The sequence below is a fragment of the Mustelus asterias genome, chromosome 4 (genome assembly GCF_964213995.1).
Source record: "Mustelus asterias chromosome 4, sMusAst1.hap1.1, whole genome shotgun sequence".
Lineage (NCBI taxonomy): Eukaryota > Metazoa > Chordata > Chondrichthyes > Carcharhiniformes > Triakidae > Mustelus > Mustelus asterias.
Window position 1 is genome coordinate 55088265 of NC_135804.1, and position 19963 is coordinate 55108227.

Sequence of the window (19963 nt, forward strand, 5' to 3'; positions counted from 1 at the left end):
TTACCCAGAGTGCTGCATCTCACACACTTTCCCCAGAGCGCGACATCTCACACGCTTTCCCCAGAGCGCTCCATCTCACACAACACTTTACCCAAAGTACTACATCTCACACACTTTCCCCAGACTGCTCCATCTCACACAACACTTTACCCAAAGTGCTACATCTCACACACTTTGCCCAGAGCGCGGCATCTCACACACTTTCCCCAGAGCGCAACATCTCACACACTTTCCCCAGAGTGCTACATCTCACACAACACTTTCCCCAGAGTGCAACATCCCACACACTTTCCTCAGAGTGCTACTTCTCACACTCTTTTCCCTGAGGGCTACATGTCACACACTTTCCACAGAGTGCGACATCTCACACAACACTTTCCCGAGTGGTACATCTCACGCACATTCCCCAGAGAGCGACATCTCACGCACATTCCCCAGAGCGCTACATCTCACACACTTTCCCCAGAGTGCTGCATTTCACGCACATTCCCCAGAGTGCGACTTCTCATACATTTTCCCCGGAGTGCAACTTCTCACTCTCTTTTCCCTGAGCGCTACATCTCACACACTTTCCCCAAGAGTGCTCCGTCTCACACAACACTTTCCCCAGAGCGCAACATCTCACGCACTTTCCCCAGAGCGTAACGTCTCACGCACTTTCCCCAGAGTGCTACATGTCACTCAGTTTCCCCAGAGCGTAACGTCTCACGCACTTTCCCCAGAGTGCTACATCTCACACACTTTCCCCAGAGCGCTACATCTCACACACTTTCCCCAGAGTGCTACATCTCACACACTTTCCCCAGAGCGCTACATCTCACACACTTTCCCCAGAGCGCTCCATCTCACACACTTTCCCCAGAATTCTCCATCTCACACTCTTTCCCCAGAGTTCTCCATCTCACACACTTCCCCCCGAGCGCTACATCTCACACACTTTCCCCAGAGTGCTACATCTCACACACTTTCCACTGAGCGCTCCATCACATACACTTTCCCCAGAGTGCTACATCTCACACACTTCCCCCCCGAGCGCTACATCTCACACACTTTCCCCAGAGTGCTACATCTCACACACTTTCCCCAGAGTGCTACATCTCACACACTTTCCCCAGAATTCTCCATCTCACACTCTTTCCCCAGAGTTCTCCATCTCACACACTTCCCCCCGAGCGCTACATCTCACACTCTTTCCCCAGAGTTCTCCATCTCACACACTTCCCCCCGAGCGCTACATCTCACACACATTCCCCAGAGAGTTGCATCTCACACACTTTCCCCAGAGTGCAACATCTCACACACTTTCCCCAGAATGCTACGTCCCAAACACTTTCCCCAGAGTGCTACATGTCACTCAGTTTCCCCAGAATCCTGCATCTCACACACTTTCCCCAGAGTGCTACATCTCACACAACACATTCCCCAGTGTCCTGCATCTCACACAACACTTTCCCCCGAGTGCTACATCTCACGCACATTCCCCAGAGCGCTACATCTCACACACATTCCCCAGAGTGCTACCTCTCACACAACAGTTTCCCCAGAGTGTTACATTCGACACAACACTTTCCCCAGAGTGCTACATCTCACGCACATTCCCCGAGTGCGACATCTCACACACTTTCCCCAGACCGCTACATCTCACACACTTTCCCCAGAGTGCTACAGCTCACACACTTTCCCCAGAGCGCTACATCTCACACACTTTCCCCAGAGTGCTACATCTCACACACTTTCCCCAGAGTTGCATCTCACACACTTTCCCCAGAGTGCTACGTCTCAAAAACTTTCCCCAGAGTGCTACATCTCAAACACTTTTCCCAGAGTGCTACATGTCACTCAGTTTCCCCAGAATCCTGTATCTCACACACTTTCTCCAGAGTGCTACAACTCAAACACTTTCCCCAGAGTGCTACATCTCACACACTTTCCCCAGAGTGCTACATCTCACACACATTTCCCAGAGCGCTACATCTCACACACATTTCCCAGAGTGCTACATCTCACACACTTTCCCCAGAGTGCTACATCTCACACACTTTCCCCAGAGTGCTGCAACTCACACACTTTCCCCAGAGTGCTACATCTCACACACTTTCCCCAGAGTGCTACATCTCACACACTTTCCCCAGAGTGCTACATCTCACACACATTTCCCAGAGCACTACATCTCACAAAACACTTTACCCAGAGTGCTGCATCTCACACACTTTCCCCAGAGCGCGACATCTCACACGCTTTCCCCAGAGCGCTCCATCTCACACAACACTTTACCCAAAGTGCTACATCTCACGCACTTTGCCCAGAGCGCGACATCTCACACGCTTTCCCCAGAGCGCTCCATCTCACACAACACTTTACCCAAAGTGCTACATCTCACGCACTTTGCCCAGAGCGCGACATCTCACACACTTTCCCCAGAGTGCTACATCTCACACAACACTTTCCCCAGAGTGCAACATCCCACACACTTTCCTCAGAGTGCTACTTCTCACACTCTTTTCCCTGAGGGCGACATGTCACACACTTTCCACAGAGTGCGACATCTCACACAACACTTTCCCGAGTGGTACATCTCACGCACATTCCCCAGAGAGCGACATCTCACGCACATTCCCCAGAGCGCTACATCTCACACACTTTCCCCAGAGTGCTGCATTTCACGCACATTCCCCAGAGTGCGACTTCTCATACATTTTCCCCGGAGTGCAACTTCTCACTCTCTTTTCCCTGAGCGCTACATCTCACACACTTTCCCCAAGAGTGCTCCGTCTCACACAACACTTTCCCCAGAGCGCAACATCTCACGCACTTTCCCCAGAGCGTAACGTCTCACGCACTTTCCCCAGAGTGCTACATGTCACTCAGTTTCCCCAGAGCGTAACGTCTCACGCACTTTCCCCAGAGTGCTACATCTCACACAACACATTCCCCAGTGTCCTGCATCTCACACAACACATTCCTCAGAGTGCTACATCTCACGCACATTCCCCAGAGCGCTACATCTCACACACATTCCCCAGAGTGCTACCTCTCACACAACAGTTTCCCCAGAGTGTTACATTCGACACAACACTTTCCCCAGAGTGCTACATCTCACGCACATTCCCCGAGTGCTACATCTCACACACTTTCCCCAGACCGCTACATCTCACACACTTTCCCCAGAGAGCTGCATCTCACACACTTTCCCCAGAGTGCTACATCTCACACACTTTCCCCAGAGAGTTGCATCTCACACACTTTCCCCAGAGTGCTACGTCTCAAACACTTTCCCCAGAGTGCTACGTCTCAAACACTTTTCCCAGAGTGCTACATGTCACTCAGTTTCCCCAGAATCCTGTATCTCAAACACTTTCCCCAGAGTGCTACATCTCACACACTTTCCCCAGAGTGCTACATCTCACACACTTTCCCCAGAGTGCTACATCTCACACACTTTCCCCAGAGTGCTGCAACTCAAACACTTTCCCCAGAGTGCTACATCTCACACACTTTCCCCAGACCGCTACATCTCACACACTTTCCCCAGAGTGCTACATCTCACACACATTTCCCAGAGTGCTGCAACTCACACACTTTCCCCAGAGTGCTACATCTCACACACTTTCCCCAGAGTGCTACATCTCACACACTTTCCCCAGAGCGCTACATTTCACACATTTTCCCCAGAGTGCTACGTCTCACACACTTTCCCCAGAGTGCTACATCTCACACACATTTCCCAGAGCACTACATCTCACAAAACACTTTACCCAGAGTACTGCATCTCACACACTTTCCCCAGAGTGCAACATCCCACACACTTTCCTCAGAGTGCTACTTCTCACACTCTTTTCCCTGAGGGCTACATGTCACACACTTTCCACAGAGTGCGACATCTCACACAACACTTTCCCGAGTGGTACATCTCACGCACATTCCCCAGAGAGCGACATCTCACGCACATTCCCCAGAGCGCTACATCTCACACACTTTCCCCAGAGTGCTGCATTTCACGCACATTCCCCAGAGTGCGACTTCTCATACATTTTCCCCGGAGTGCAACTTCTCACTCTCTTTTCCCTGAGCGCTACATCTCACACACTTTCCCCAAGAGTGCTCCGTCTCACACAACACTTTCCCCAGAGCGCAACATCTCACGCACTTTCCCCAGAGCGTAACGTCTCACGCACTTTCCCCAGAGTGCTACATCTCACACACTTTCCCCAGAGCGTAACGTCTCACGCACTTTCCCCAGAGCGCTACATCTCACACACTTTCCCCAGAGCGCTACATCTCACACACTTTCCCCAGAGTGCTACATCTCACACACCTTCCCCAGAGCGCTACATCTCACACACTTTCCCCAGAGCGCTCCATCTCACACACTTTCCCCAGAGTGCTACATCTCACACACTTTCCCCAGCGTGCTACATCTCACACAACACTTACCCCAGAATGCTACGCCTCAAACACTTTCCCCAGAGCGCTACATCTCACACACTTTCACCAGAGTGTTACGTCTCACACACTTTCCCCAGGGTGGTACATCTCACACACTTTCCCCAGAGGGCTACATCTCACACACTTTCCCCAGAGCGCTACATCTCACACACTTTCCCCAGAGTGCTACATCTCACACACTTTCCGCAGAGCGCTACATCTCACACACTTTCCCCAGAGTGCTACATCTCACACACTTTCCCCAGAGTGCTACATCTCACACACTTTCCCCAGAGTGCTACATCTCACACAGTATCCCCAGAATGCTACATCTCACACACTTTCCCCAGAATGCTACATCTCACACACTTTCCCCAGAGTGCTACATCTCACACACTTTCCCCAGAGCGCTACATCTCACACACTTTCCCCAGAGTGCTACATCTCACACACTTTCCCCAGAGCGCTACATCTCACACACTTTCCCCAGAGTGCTGCATCTCACACAGTATCCCCAGAATGCTACATCTCACACACTTTCCCCAGAATGCTACATCTCACACACTTTCCCCAGAGTGCTACATCTCACACACTTTCCCCAGAGCGCTACATCTCACACACATTTCCCAGAGCGCTACATCTCACACACTTTCCCCAGAGTGCTGCATCTCACACAGTATCCCCAGAATGCTACATCTCACACACTTTCCCCAGAGTGCTACATCACACAGACTTTCCCCAGAGTGCTACATCTCACACACTTTCCCCAGAGTGCTACATCTCACACAACACTGTCGCAGAGTGATACATGTCACACCACACTTTCCACAGAGTAATTCATCTCACACAACACTTTCCTCAGAGCGCTACATCTCAAACACTTTCCCCATAGCGCTACTTCTCACCCACTTGCTCCAGAGCGCTATATCTCACACACATTCCCCAGAGTGCTGCATCTCACACACTTTCCCCAGAGTGCTGCATCTCACACACTTTCCCCAGAGTGCTGCATCTCACACAACACTTTCCCCAGTGCCCTCCAGCGCACACAATATCTCCCCAGGCACTCAAACCCACACCTCACCTCCCACAGGGCATTGCATTCCATACAAAGATACAAATTCGGAGCAGAAGCAGACCACCCATCCCTTGAGTCTGTTCTTTTATTCAGTAAGATCATGGCTGATCTGATTGTACCCTCAACCCCGCATTCCTGCCTACCCCCGATAACCTTTCAGCCCCTTATTAATCACGAATCTGTCTCGCTGAGCCTTAAAGTATTCAACTGCTCTGCTTCCACTGCCTTTTGAGGAAGAGTTCCAGATGCTCACAACCCTCAGAGAAAAATATTTCTCCTCATTTCTGTCTTAAATCAGTGACCCCTTATTTTTAAACAGTGACCCCCTCGTTCTCCGACAAGCGGAAACTTCCTCTCCACATCCATCCTGTCAATACCACTCAGGATCTTAAAGGCTTTGATCAAATTGCTTCTTCCTCTTCTAAACTCGAGTGGATACAAACCTAATCTCTGCAACCTTTCCTTAAGGCAGCCCACCTTGTATTGTCTATTATTTATTTATTTTATTTATGTTCATTTATTTGTGTCACAAGTAGGTTTACATTGACACTGCAGTAAAGTTGCTGTGAATATCCCCTAATTACTACACTCTGGCGCCTGTTCGGGTACACTGAGGGACAATTTAGCATGGCCAATCCACCTAACCAGCATGTCTTTTGGACTGTGGGAGGAAAACTGAAGAACTGGAGGAAACCCACTTAGACACGGGGAGAACGTGCAGACTCCGCACAGACAGTGCTCCGAGGCCAGAATCGAACCCAGGTCCCTGGCGCAATAAGGCAGCAATGCTCACCACTATGCCACTGTGTCCACCCTAGTCTAATAAACCTTCTCTGAACTGCTTCTAATGCATTTACATATTTCCTTAAATTAGTCCAATATTATACACAATACTCCAGTCCTGTACAACTGAAGCATAATTTCTGCAATCAATTCCCCTCACGATAAACAGTAACATTCATCTAACTTTCCTAATTACTTGCTGTAATTTTGATTTATTTTCTCGAACACCCAGGTCCCTCTGCCTCTCAGAGGTCTGCAAACTCTCACCATTTAGATAATATGCTTCTTTTTTATTTTTTCTGCCAAAATGGAGAATTTCACATTTGCCCATATTATACTCCATTTGCCAGATTTCTGCCCATCAGTTAACCTATGTCCCTATGAAGCCTCCTTCCATTCACTACACAATTGACTCTTCTACCCATCTTTGCGTCATCAGCAAATTTAGCAACCTTTAGTTCCTTCACCCGTCATTTATATCAATTATAAAAAGTTGAGGCCCCAGCACTAATCCCTGTAATACACCACTTGTCACACCCTGCCAACTTGAAAAAGACCCAGCTATGCCAACTCTCCTTGTGCTGTTACCTAGCCAATCTTCAATCCATGCCAATACATTACCCCACCCCCTACATCTCACAGTGTCATCCCCAGAGTCCTACATCCCACACAGTATTACCCCCAGAGCCCTATATCCCACACAGTATCAGCCCCAGAGCGCGATATCCCACACAGTATCACCCCCAGAGCCCTACATCCCACACAGTATCAGCCCCAGAGCCCGATATCCCACACAGTATCACCCCCAGAGCCCTACATCCCACACAGTATCACCCCCAGTGCCCTACATCCCACACAGCATCACCACCAGAGCCCTACATCCCACACAGTATCACCCCCAGAGCCCTACATCCCACACAGCATCACCACCAGTGCCCTACATCCCACACAGTATCACCCCCAGAGCCCTACATCCCACACAGCATCACCACCAGTGCCCTACATCCCACACAGTATCATTCCCAAAGCCAAATTCGCAGCAATCTGTTGTGTGGGTTCACACCAAGTTCAACTACATTAAGATGCTCCTCAGTTCAGCCCGGGATCAGTTCTAGAACTCTCCTTGCGAACCCTCTTATAACAGCATTGACGTTTGACGTTGGTCCAATGTGAGTTGAACCCAAATACAGGTCAAATTGCAAATGCTGGAATCTGAAACAAAAACAGAAAATGCTGGAAAATCTCAGCAGGTCTGGCAGCCTCTGTGGAGAGAGAATGGAGCCAACGTTTCGAGTCTGGATGACCCTTTGTCTGAGCCAAATCCAGGCTCCTGTTTTTGGGCGGAGGAAAAGTCCCACCTTTCTCTTGATGTGTTCCAGCAGTTGTTCCTGGCCTCGCAGAAAGTACAGATGCTGGAATTCTGTGTCATCTCGTTCCGGCTTCACCAAGCCGCTTTGTTCAATATTCACCACCTTCCGGAAACCATCTGGCCAAAGACAAGAAAAGGAGAAATAAAACTCTGCTTTAAATCAAATATCTTTGAGTCAATAGATATCATTGTTGGGTGCTCTCTGAAAGGACTCACCAATCTGCTCCAGCTCCTTCACCACTTTGTAATCAATTGCTATGATCAGACTGGAATGTTCCGGGATGTTTTGCTGACTGGTTTTAAGCTGCCAACATTAAGAATCGTGTGACCTCACCTTGACCCTGCCTGATTCGAAGATCAGGATGGTTGTGTGAAGAGTCACTGGTGTGTACCTGATGAATACCACACTGCAGAGCTTAACCAGTGAATGCAGAACATTCACCCAGAATTAATAGGTTTCTTTAAGCCAATATGGAAAAACATGTTTCAATATTAAACTGCAGTTTCCAAAACTGTGTTTTTCCCAAATTAACTTTTTGGCAGAAAACTATTTAAACTGTCACGCGAGTTAAACACAACTTTCATGTCAATGTCAAAGAGGCCCTTCGGCCCATCGTGCCTGTGCCAGCCATCAAACACCTATCTATTCTAATCTCATTTTCCAGCACTTGATCCACAGCCTTGTATGTTATGGCGTTTCAAGCGCTCATTTAAATGCTTCTTAAGTGTTGTGAGGGTTCCCACCATTACCATCCTTTCAGGGAGAGAGTTCCAGCTTCCCACCTCCCTCTGGGTAAAAACGTTTTTCCTCAAATCCCCTCTAAATCCCCTGCCAGTTTGCGGATGACACGAAGATGGCTGGACTTGCGGATAGCGAAGAGCATTGTCGGGCAATACAGCAGGATATAGATAGGCTGGAAAATTGGGCGGAGAGGTGGCAGATGGAGTTTAATCCGGATAAATGCGAAGTGATGCATTTTGGAAGAAATAATGTAGGGAAGAGTTATACAATAAATGGCAGAGTCATCAGGAGTATAGAAACACAGAGGGACCTAGGTGTGCAAGTCCACAAATCCTTGAAGGTGGCAACACAAGTGGAGAAGGTGGTGAAGAAGGCATATGGTATGCTTGCCTTTATAGGACGGGGTATAGAGTATAAAAGCTGGAGTCTGATGATGCAGCTGTATAGAACGCTGGTTAGGCCACATTTGGAGTACTGCGTCCAGTTCTGGTCGCCGCACTACCAGAAGGACGTGGAGGCGTCAGAGAGAGTGCAGAGAAGGTTTACCAGGATGTTGCCTGGTATGGAGGGTCTTAGCTATGAGGAGAGATTGGGTAAACTGGGGTTGTTCTCCTTGGAAAGACGGAGAATGAGGGGAGATCTAATAGAGGTGTACAAGATTATGAAGGGTATAGATAGGGTGAACAGTGGGAAGCTTTTTCCCAGGTCGGAGGTGACGATCACGAGGGGTCACGGGCTCAAGGTGAGAGGGGTGAAGTATAACTCAGATATCAGAGGGACGTTTTTTACACAGAGGGTGGTGGGGGCCTGGAATGCGCTGCCAAGTAGGGTGGTGGAGGCAGGCACGCTGACATCGTTTAAGACTTACCTGGATAGTCACATGAGCAGCCTGGGAATGGAGGGATACAAACGATTGGTCTAGTTGGACCAAGGAGCGGCACAGGCTTGGAGGGCTGAAGGGCCTGTTTCCTGTGCTGTACTGTTCTTTGTTCTTTAGTTACATTGTTGAATTCAAGGTGGTGCCAGAGTGTGATAACTTCTCATGAGCTGTTCCCAGCACACCCTCTAATTATATCTTTTACTCTCATTCTATGCTTTTAAAACTCTAATTCTTATAGACTCTTTAACAATGCTCTATTTACCTTATATTAAGTTGATCTTTCTCTACACCTCAAGTATGACTGTAACACTGCATTCTGCACCATCTCCTTTCCTTCTCTATGAACAGTATGCTTTGTCTGTACAGTACGCAAGAAACAATACTTTTCACTGTATACTAATACATGTGACAATAATAAATCAAATCAAATCTTCTCTCAACCTCTTCTCAAAAGAAGACACCACCAACTTCGCTCATTAAAGCTATACCTCTGGTTATTGACCCCTCTACTAAGGGGAAAAGTTTCTTCCTATCTACCCTATCCATGTCTCTGATAATTTTGTATACCTCAATGAGGTCCCCCCTCAACCTTCTCTGCTCTGAGGAAAACAACTCCAGGCTACCCAGCCTCTTTTCATAGCTGAAATGCTCCAGTTCAGGCAACATCCTGGTGAATCTCCTCTGCAACCTTTCTAGAGCAATCACGTCTTTCTTAAAGTGTGGCGACCAGAACTGCACACAGTACTCCATGTTTTATACAGCTCCATTATAACCTCCCTGCTCTTATATTCTATGTCTCGGTTAATAAAGGCAAGTATCCCATATGCTTTCTTAATCATCTTTTCTACCTGCCCCGATGCCTTCAGGAATTTTTGGACATGCACCCCAAGATCCTACTGGTCCTCTGTACTTCCGAGTGCTTCCGATTGTGTATTCCGTTGCATTGTTCGTCCTCCCAAAATGTATCATCTCGCACTTTTCAGAGTTAAATTCCATTTGCCACTGTTCTGTCCATCTGACCAACCTGTCTACATCATGCTGTAATTTAAGGCTTTCCTCCTCGCTATTTACTACACCACCAATTTTCCTGTCATCTTCGAACTTACTGATCATACCCCCCGCATTCACATCTAGATCATTAATGTACACCACAAGGGACCCAGCACTGATCCCTGCGGTACGCCACTGGACACAAGCTTCCAGTCACAAAAACAACCTTCAACCATCACCCTCTACCTCCTGCCACTAAGCCAATTTTGGATCCAATTTGCCAAATTACCCTGGATCCCACAGGCTCTTACCTCCTTGATCAGTCTCCCACGTGGGACCATGTCAGAAGCCTTACTGAAGTCCGCGCAGACTACATCAACAGCACTGTCCTTATCTATACACCTAGTCACCTCCTCGAAAAATTCAATCAATGTGTAGGAAGAATAGAAACAGAAGAGACAAGGCCAGATAGAAGAGGGAAACAAACGGAGAGAAAATGAAGAATGGAGAGTCAGGCCTTTCAATGTTTGTTTGAAAAAGGCAGGAAGAATAAATGGAGGGACTGGTTGTGGAAATACACTTGAGTCTTGTATGATTGAATATGAAGAAGCAAATACACTGAAGGTTATATCAGATGGGGATCATGGTCACTGATTTAAGCTGGAATGTTGCTTTGCTCTCAGCTTCACTGAAGTAGGAGAATAGCTTTGGCCTTGGTGTTTTAGCATGTGGAATTTTCTAGTCCTGACATCAATCAACACTCGAGAAAAGTTACATTTTAACTGGAACACGACTATGCCAGCTCGAGAGACCAACGTTAAGCTCCACTTACAAAAAGGTTTGCTTAGTATTCCAGTTCACACCAACACGCTACATTTTCAGACAGTCAACACTTTAGACACATGGCAGTTACGTCAATGATTGATAGATTTCTCCAGTACAGCAGTCTATGCAAAAGATGATATTAATCTCCCGTACACAGGTTTGTCTGAGGTCTCACTCGAGACTCAGGTCTCTGTGATATGTGAGCGACATTTGATACAGGATAGAGGACAACAGAGGTTAGGGTGAGATGAAGCTCGCAGAGCTCTGAGAATAGGAGGCTGACCAGCAGAACTTCATAGCTGCAAAAGAAGAATTTCAACTGCAGTTAACCGAGAAAGTGGTGGAGGAAGGTGATGTTAACAAGATGGAGAAAGGTGATGTTAACAAGATGGAGAAAGGCGATGTTAACCAGATGGAGGAAGGTGATTTTAACGAGATGGAGGAAGGTGATGTTAACAAGATGAAGAAGGCGATGTTAACAAGATGGAGGAAGGCAGTGTTAGCAAGATGGAGGAAGGCGATGTTAACAAGATGGAGGAAGGCGATGTTAGCGAGATGGAGGAAGGCGATGTTAACGAGATGGAGGAAGGCGATGTTAACGAGATGGAGGAAGGCGATGTTAACGAGATGGAGGAAGGCGATGTTAGCGAGATGGAGGAAGGCGATGTTAACGAGATGGAGGAAGGTGATGTTAACAAGATGGAGGAAGAAGGAAGGTGATGTTAACAAGATGGAGGAAGGCGATGTTAGCGAGATGGAGGAAGGCGATGTTAACGAGATGGAGGAAGGTGATGTTAACAAGATGGAGGAAGAAGGAAGGTGATGTTAACAAGATGGAGGAAGGCGATGTTAACGAGATGGAGGAAGGCGATCTTAGCGAGATGGAGGGAGGCGATGTTAACGAGATGGAGGAAGGCGATGTTAACAAGATGGAGGAAGAAGGAAGGTGATGTTAACAAGATGGAGGAAGGCGATGTTAGCGAGATGGAGGAAGGCGATCTTAACGAGATGGAGGAAGGCGATGTTAGCGAGATGGAGGGAGGCGATGTTAACAAGATGGAGGAAGGTGATGTTAACAAGGTGGAGGAAGGTGATGTTAACAAGGTGGAGGAAGGTGATGTTAACAAGATGGAGGAAGGTGATGTTAACAAGGTGGAGGAAGGCGATGTTAACAAGATGGAGGAAGGCGATGTTAACAAGATGGAGGAAGGTGATGTTAACAAAATGGAGGAAGGTGATGTTAACAAGATGGAGGAAGGCGATGTTAACAAGATGGAGAAAGGCGATGTTAACAAGATGGAGAAAGGCAATGTTAACAAGATGGAGAAAGGCAATGTTAACAAGATGGAGGAAGGCGATGTTAACAAGATGGAGGAAGGTGATTTTAACAAGGTGGAGGAAGGCGATGTTAACAAGATGGAGGAAGGCGATGTTAACAAGATGGAGGAAGGTGATGTTAACAAGATGGAGGAAGGTGATGTTAACAAGATGGAGAAAGGCAATGTTAACAAGATGGAGGAAGGTGATGTTAACAAGGTGGAGGAAGGTGATGTTAACAAGGTGGAGGAAGGTGATGTTAACAAGATGGAGGAAGGTGATGTTAACAAGGTGGAGGAAGGCGATGTTAACAAGATGGAGGAAGGCGATGTTAACAAGATGGAGGAAGGTGGTGTTAACAAGATGGAGGAAGGTGATGTTAACAAGGTGGAGGAAGGCGATGTTAACAAGATGGAGGAAGGCGATGTTAACAAGATGGAGGAAGGTGATGTTAACAAGATGGAGGAAGGCGATGTTAACAAGATGGAGAAAGGCAATGTTAACAAGATGGAGAAAGGCAATGTTAACAAGATGGAGGAAGGCGATGTTAACAAGATGGAGGAAGGTGATTTTAACAAGGTGGAGGAAGGCGATGTTAACAAGATGGAGGAAGGCGATGTTAACAAGATGGAGGAAGGTGATGTTAACAAGATGGAGGAAGGTGATGTTAACAAGATGGAGAAAGGCAATGTTAACAAGATGGAGGAAGGTGATGTTAACAAGGTGGAGGAAGGTGATGTTAACAAGGTGGAGGAAGGTGATGTTAACAAGATGGAGGAAGGTGATGTTAACAAGGTGGAGGAAGGCGATGTTAACAAGATGGAGAAAGGCGATGTTAACAAGATGGAGGAAGGCGATGTTAACAAGATGGAGGAAGGTGATGTTAACAAGGTGGAGGAAGGCGATGTTAACAAGATGGAGGAAGGCGATGTTAACAAGATGGAGGAAGGTGATGTTAACAAGATGGAGGAAGGCGATGTTAACAAGATGGAGAAAGGCAATGTTAACAAGATGGAGAAAGGCAATGTTAACAAGATGGAGGAAGGTGCTTTTTTAATCATCAACTTTGACTCTAATAGCTTCAAAGAATCTTACTCACTCTCAGAAATGCTTGACCTAAACCAGCACAAAATATCACCCAAGTGCCAAATGAGGATTTATTTTGTCATGACTACTATATCTTAACCCAAGGTGACAAAATTGACCTGAATGTGGAATGAAACTGATCCATCGTAAAAATAACCAAATTCTGTTTGTCGGGAGAATGTTGTCAATGTGTCAAACAAATATTTTAGCCATAAATAAGTATGCTTCAAACAATATGCAAATATTTGAAAATTTACATGTGTCTTATTCGTTGCAGTGCAGAAACAAAGGATGTGAAATATAGATATATGACAGTTAAAATGCTGTCTCCCCATTCCCCGTGGATTTGTTCAATCCCAGATAGGAATTAAAATTGTTTGCATTTTAATTCTAATCAAAGGAAAAATGGCATGATGAACAAATCATTATTGAAATTATTTTGGTGTTGTTGATAACAAAGAATAAAGGATTCACACTAGAATTGAAACTTTTTCACAAGCACCAGTGCTTCTCCTGAACAATAGTTGTCAGACAGGTTTCACACAATTGCTGATGGCAATGGAATGGTCCTTAAACCTAGCAACTGATGATCCCTTAATATGATAAGCTGGTTATTATTTGGGAGTGGTCTTATCCCCAGGTAAATATAGACAGAATTCCTGACATTGTTGAGCAGATAGAATAACTGCCATAATTAAGAGTCAACCACATGGTGTGGCACTGGGATCATACGTTCACTGGGATCATACGTTCACTGGGATCATATGTTCACTGGGATCATATGTTCACAAGACCAGAGGTGGTTAGTCTCTGCTTGAAGAACATTAATAAAACAACTGTTCTTTTGTTCTTTTGGTGCTCACCGACAACTGATGTGGGGAGGGCGATGGTAGTATTATCACTAGACTATTAATCCAGAAACTCAGCTAATGTTCTGGGGGCCCTGGTTTGAATCCCGCCACAGCAGATGGCGGAATTTGAATTCAATAAAAAATATCTGGAATTTAAAAAAGTAGTTTATTTATTAGTCCCAAATGGGCTTACATTAACACTGCAATGAAGTTTTAAGAATCTACTGATGACCACGTTTAAACCATTGTCGATTGTCAGAAAAACCCATCTGGTTCACTAATGTCCTTTCAGGAAGGAAATCTGCCATCCTTACCTGGTCTGGCCTACATGTGACTCCAGAGCCACAGCAATACGGTTGACTCTCAACTGTCCTCGGGCAACTAGGGATGGGCATTAAATGCTAGCCAGTCAGTGACGCTCATGTCCCATGAATGAATGAAAAAAAGTATTCCAGTTCACACCAACACTAGCACTGCTGCCTCACAGCACCAGGGACCCGGGTTCAATTCCAGCCTTGGGTCATTGTCTGTGTGGGGTTTGCACATTCTCCCCGTGTCTGCATGGGTTTCCTCCCACAGTCCGAAGATGCGGGTTAAGTGGAGTGGCTTTGCTAAATTGACCATAGTGTCAGGGGGATTAGCAGGGTAAATATGTGGGGTTATGGGAGTAGGGCCTGGGTGGGATTGTGGTCAATGCAGACTCGAAGGGCCGAATGGCCTCTTTCTGCACTGTAGGGATTCTATACAATTCAAATTCCACAAATTCCCACCTTGCATTTTGAACTCGCAATCATTGGATTGTTGATTCAGTACTGAGGTTATTGGGCTATCATACCCAATCTGTTTTGAGTAAATAATCAATGGTTTCTGGGGCCAAACAATGAATACAAGCAGGTCCTTTTGAAGAAATAATGAATATCCTGTACAAAATTGAGAAGGAACTTGCGTTGGTAATTCTGCCTACTCTCTGCAAGAATCTTTCTATAGTATCACTCACCAACTCACCTCTCTTCAAAAGCCTCCTATAATTCTCGACCCTCAGTCTCACATTGCTTTCTGTGGGATGCACCATGCAATGTAAAGTCGCTGCTGAGTGCCGAATCAGTAATCCATCACATTCAGTGTCAGGGGCAGTGTGTTCAAGCGGAAGAGAGGGTCAGAGAGAAGGGATGATTGCTGCTTGGGTTGGCAAAGCAACTAATGATTGATCGGAAATCAGTTCTCCTGGCCACCCAGAAAGACATAAAGACATGTTAATCAATACTGAAGGCTGGCCCATAAGACTGAAAAAGGAACTGAAATCTTGTCGGCTGACCTGAAGCAGCAGCAAGCTAGAACTGAAAAAATAATAGATGTAAGGATATGAAAATGGACGAGTAAATTGGAGCACGTGAAGGAGGAACTGAGGCAAAGTTTGACGTGGGTTCAAGAAATCTAAATTGTCAGGTGCAAGAGGCAAGCTCCATGTAAGGAGGGCACAACTTTCAAACCTTGTGAAAGAACTGAAGGAGGAGATGAAAGAAAGAGGTAAGTAAGGCAGCGCTGTCTATCATGTTGATTATTTTCAGGTAAAGATGATGTAGATTCTTGCAGCAATTCCTCACATCACCGGATACATTGCTCATTCAGAGACAGGCACGATGGGCCAAATGGCCTCTTCTGTGCTGTAATGTTTCTGTGAACCCAAATATCTGCACTCTTCGGTGGAATGTGGCTAACAGTCCAGCCAGCCTATTGTAACAGTCAATTCTTCAGGAAAGTTCACCTTTCCAATTTGAAATAATCATTCAAATATTACAACAGGGCTCCTCTTAATCTCTGACATATTCCAGGGTCGGCCCTTGCGATGAACAAATACTGCCTTAGGTTGGTTTGTAAATCAGCAATTTTTGAAGATATTGAGAAAAAAATGATCACTTATTACAAATCAGATGCTATGCTATTGCCACTGGAAGCACCTTCAATATAATCAACATTGTTTCGACTATTTCCAAGATTTGCCCAGTTAAATAATACATCTTATAAATCAAATAATTATTTTGTACAGCACATCTCAAGGCACTGGTAACTTTGTTATACATCATTCAAATTGTTATAAATATAGATCTTTATCTCACACTCTCGAGACCTCAGCGGGATGTTCCTCCCAGCTGCGCTCACTTTGCTGCCGTCAATTTGCCAGAATTACAGCCAAAACCTCAATTAAATTCACGAATGGGATTTGCATCTGACATCCCGTGAAGCTGCAGCAGCAGATAGGGAGGGCTCCGGGGCAATTATCAAATAGGCTGGATAGTGGATCGAAGGAACAAGAACAAGTTGTATTTATAAAGTGTCTTTAATGTCATAAAGGCCCATCACAGGATCATTATCAAACAACATTCAACACTGAACCACTTAAGCAGCTATTAAGACAGATGGTTAGCAGTGGTTAGCACTGCTGCCTCACAGTACCAGGGTCCTGGATTCGGTTCCGGCCTTGGGTGACTGTCTGTGTGGAGTTTGCACATTCTCCCCATGTCTGTGTGGGTTTCCTCCGGGTGCTCCGGTTTCCTCCCACAGTGCAAAGGTGTACAGGTTAGGTTGATTGGCCATGACAAACTGCACCTTAGTGTCAGATGGTTTAGCAGGGTAAGTATGTGGGGTTATGGGGATGGGGCCTGGGAGGGATTATTATCAGTGCAGGCTCGATGGGCCAAATGGACTCCTCCTGTACTGTAGTGATTCTACGATTCAAAGACAGCACAAGGTCAGGGAATCAGCACAGCAATGTCAACTCCTATTTCTTTTCCAGCTTGGTTTGCCATTAGGAAAATAAGGTGACTGAATTCACACTTGTTCAGTTTATTTAAGGATAATGTCCTGGACTTTGTCAATCAGAATCTTCAAACAGTCCTTACGATGATGATTCCCTCCACTGTTATTGCTCAAAGTCATCATGGTGGGAGGGAAGTGAGGGATAGGTAGGGGTGCAGGAAATCTCATCATTTCTTCATTCATCTGACTGTCCAGAACAATGACCAAATGGTCTCCAACTGACTTCTCAAGTCACAATTTCTGTTGCAAAGTTTCTCCGTTCTCTTGACCAACAGTTAAATTGTCTCATCAGAAAAATAATGAGTAGATTTGACCATTTTGCATCTTCCCAACACTTAAGTTCTTTTCCTATGGAAAGGCAGGAAGTATTCTTACTTTCTGGTGGCTCATTTATAAGGAGTTGCAGTGCCTTCTGAAAGATATTTCAAACCTGGTCAGTCTTTCACCTTCTTTCTTGAGATTGTTCGGAGATTTCCATCTGGAGTTTCCAAAGGCGGCTTTTCCAATCTCCCACTGCAGTTACAGCAGAAATTCTAATGCAAGGTCCAGAAGGTTGATTGTGGAAAAAGAAAGTTGGTCCCAGCCTATCTATAGGTGAGCGTTTGGGAAACTAACTGAATATGATAATCAATGGCAGATAGAAATGCACAGTTCGGCTATCATAATTAAGAAGGAAGACATTTTGGATCATGGCAAAGGTGGCATTAGTCAACAATGCCATTGTAGTTGGATCTTTCTGACTCCCTGTGTAATGCTACCTCTCAATGTGTTTCAATGTCTCACCCTAAGCTTCTCTCTATCTGTCTCTCTCATCTTTCACGGATGTGGGCATCACTAGCTGGAGCAGCACTTGTTGCCCATCCCCAGTTGCCCTTAAACTGAGTGGGTTGCTAGGCCTTTTCAGAGGGCAATCAAGAGTCAACCTCTACGTCATCACAGGGCAGATTTCCTTACCGAAAGAACATTACTGAACCAGCTGGGTTTTTACGACAACTGATGATGGTTTCACCGCCACCCTTACTGAGACTAGCTTTTAATTCCAGATTTATTTATTGAATTTAAATTCCACTAGACGCCATGGTGGGATTCGAACTCACGTCCCCAGAGCATTCAGGTGGACCTTCGGATTACTAGTGGCATTACCACTACAGCACCTTCTCCCCCTAATATGAAGGTATTCTGCTGCTTCTCTTGCTGCTGTGACACTTCTTTTTTCATTCAGAAAATTATTGTGAAAGCCAAAGTAGCAATGTCAGCAGCTTTGCTGCTTCTGGGAGCTCCCCTTCCCCTCTCCTACTCCCAATCCTGGTCACCCAGCTTGAAGCTCACTCCTGTATCCTGGGATATTTCATCCTCCTTCCTGCTGTATTACGGCTGTTAAGCAAACTGGTGTCTGCCTTACCCGATTGCTGGTGGCAACTGTCTTTCAGCAACCCATAAAGTGGTTTTGGAGCCACACTCTTTTTAAATGTTTGTTTTTCTAAGCCACCTTCAAACATCACTTACAAACACTAATCTGTTGAAAGAATTTGCACGCCGAGCATTGTGCTTATAATTCGAGACAACAGAGGTTAATCAAAAGTTAACAAGCTTATGAGTGGGGAGTGTGTGTGGACAATTTCCCATCATTTAATTGGTAATTACTCCAATGTAAAGCACTTAAGTTCATAGGCATGTTAAAGATTGTAGTCCAGATCGGAAAGTTGGAAAGGGATAATGGTAGATTAAATGAATGGGCAAAATTGTGGCAGATGTATTTCAATGTGGGGAAGTTTGAGATCAACAACGTTAGACCCATGCAAGATGGATATATTTTCTAAATGGTGCATGGGTAGGGATTGTGGAGGAGCAGAAAGATTTTGTGTTTCAAGTATAAAAATCACCATAAGCTAGTTAACAGGTACACAAAGTAATTTAAAAGACTAATGAAATGTTGGTCTTTATTTCGAGGGGCTGGAATATGAAAGGATGGATGTTGTGCTCTAGTCATATACAGCTTTGGTCTGACGGTAGCTGGAGAATTGCATTCAGTTCTGGGCACTGCACATTTGGAAGGATATGTTAGTGTATCCAGAGCAGCTGTCTATGACCCTCAGTCGGGTGGCTGTATCACTTACACATGTTTAGCTGCCTCACGAAGCTGGCCATGTTGTTGTGTTTGAAGTATTTGGGCAGCACTTCCTTAGCAAACCTGCCCTGATCAAAGACATGGAAACTGGTCCCACTCTAGAAATAAAAATTCAAAAAAAAGAGAGAAAGCACACTTGTCACGTCATTGAATCACAGGGCAATGAAGAGAATCAATATTCATATCAACACATAAATCCCAACCATTACTGCTGTCCTCCAATTGAGGGTGTGTGAAGATTGGTTTATATTAAAGCACATTCTCAAGCTCCACCAGAATCAAAACACCGGTATAAAGCAAGGGGTTGAGGGGTCATGTGATGAGTCGGGCACTGGCAGTGAATACTGGGACTTTGTGTGTTTCCTGTCCATGATTTTCTAACCAACAGTCAGTGTGCATTTGAACTGCTCTGTAAGCACGAGGGACCCCAATGGCAGTGCAGGCTCATAACATTGCCCCTTGTATAATCAAAATGCTGACTTGCCAAGAAGTCCAATCCAGGATGCCCAACATGAATGCAAAGCAGAAGGAATTGAAAAGGATTTATCAGATCTTTGGTGAGCACCACCAGCTCTGAATAAAATACCTGATTTACCATGATGTTAACTGAGGATGTGCCTATTTGCAGTGAATTGACAATGTGGCTTTCGAGAGACCTGCGGCATTTCCTTT

The 19963-nt window shown here is 45.7% G+C and overlaps 1 protein-coding gene across 1 annotated transcript in view; it reads right to left on the minus strand.

The window, feature by feature from the left end:
• The window catches only part of hsf4 (heat shock transcription factor 4), a 152269-nt gene extending 132886 nt beyond the window's left edge, over positions 1 to 19383 (minus strand). Inside the window, exons 1-2 of the mRNA XM_078211052.1 lie at positions 19281 to 19383; positions 7645 to 7772 (exon numbers count right to left, since the gene is read on the minus strand). Coding sequence (XP_078067178.1) covers positions 7645 to 7772; positions 19281 to 19311 — 159 coding nt within the window. The 5' untranslated portion in view covers positions 19312 to 19383. The remainder of the gene's footprint in view (positions 1 to 7644; positions 7773 to 19280) is intronic.
• Between the last annotated feature and the right edge of the window lie 580 nt (positions 19384 to 19963).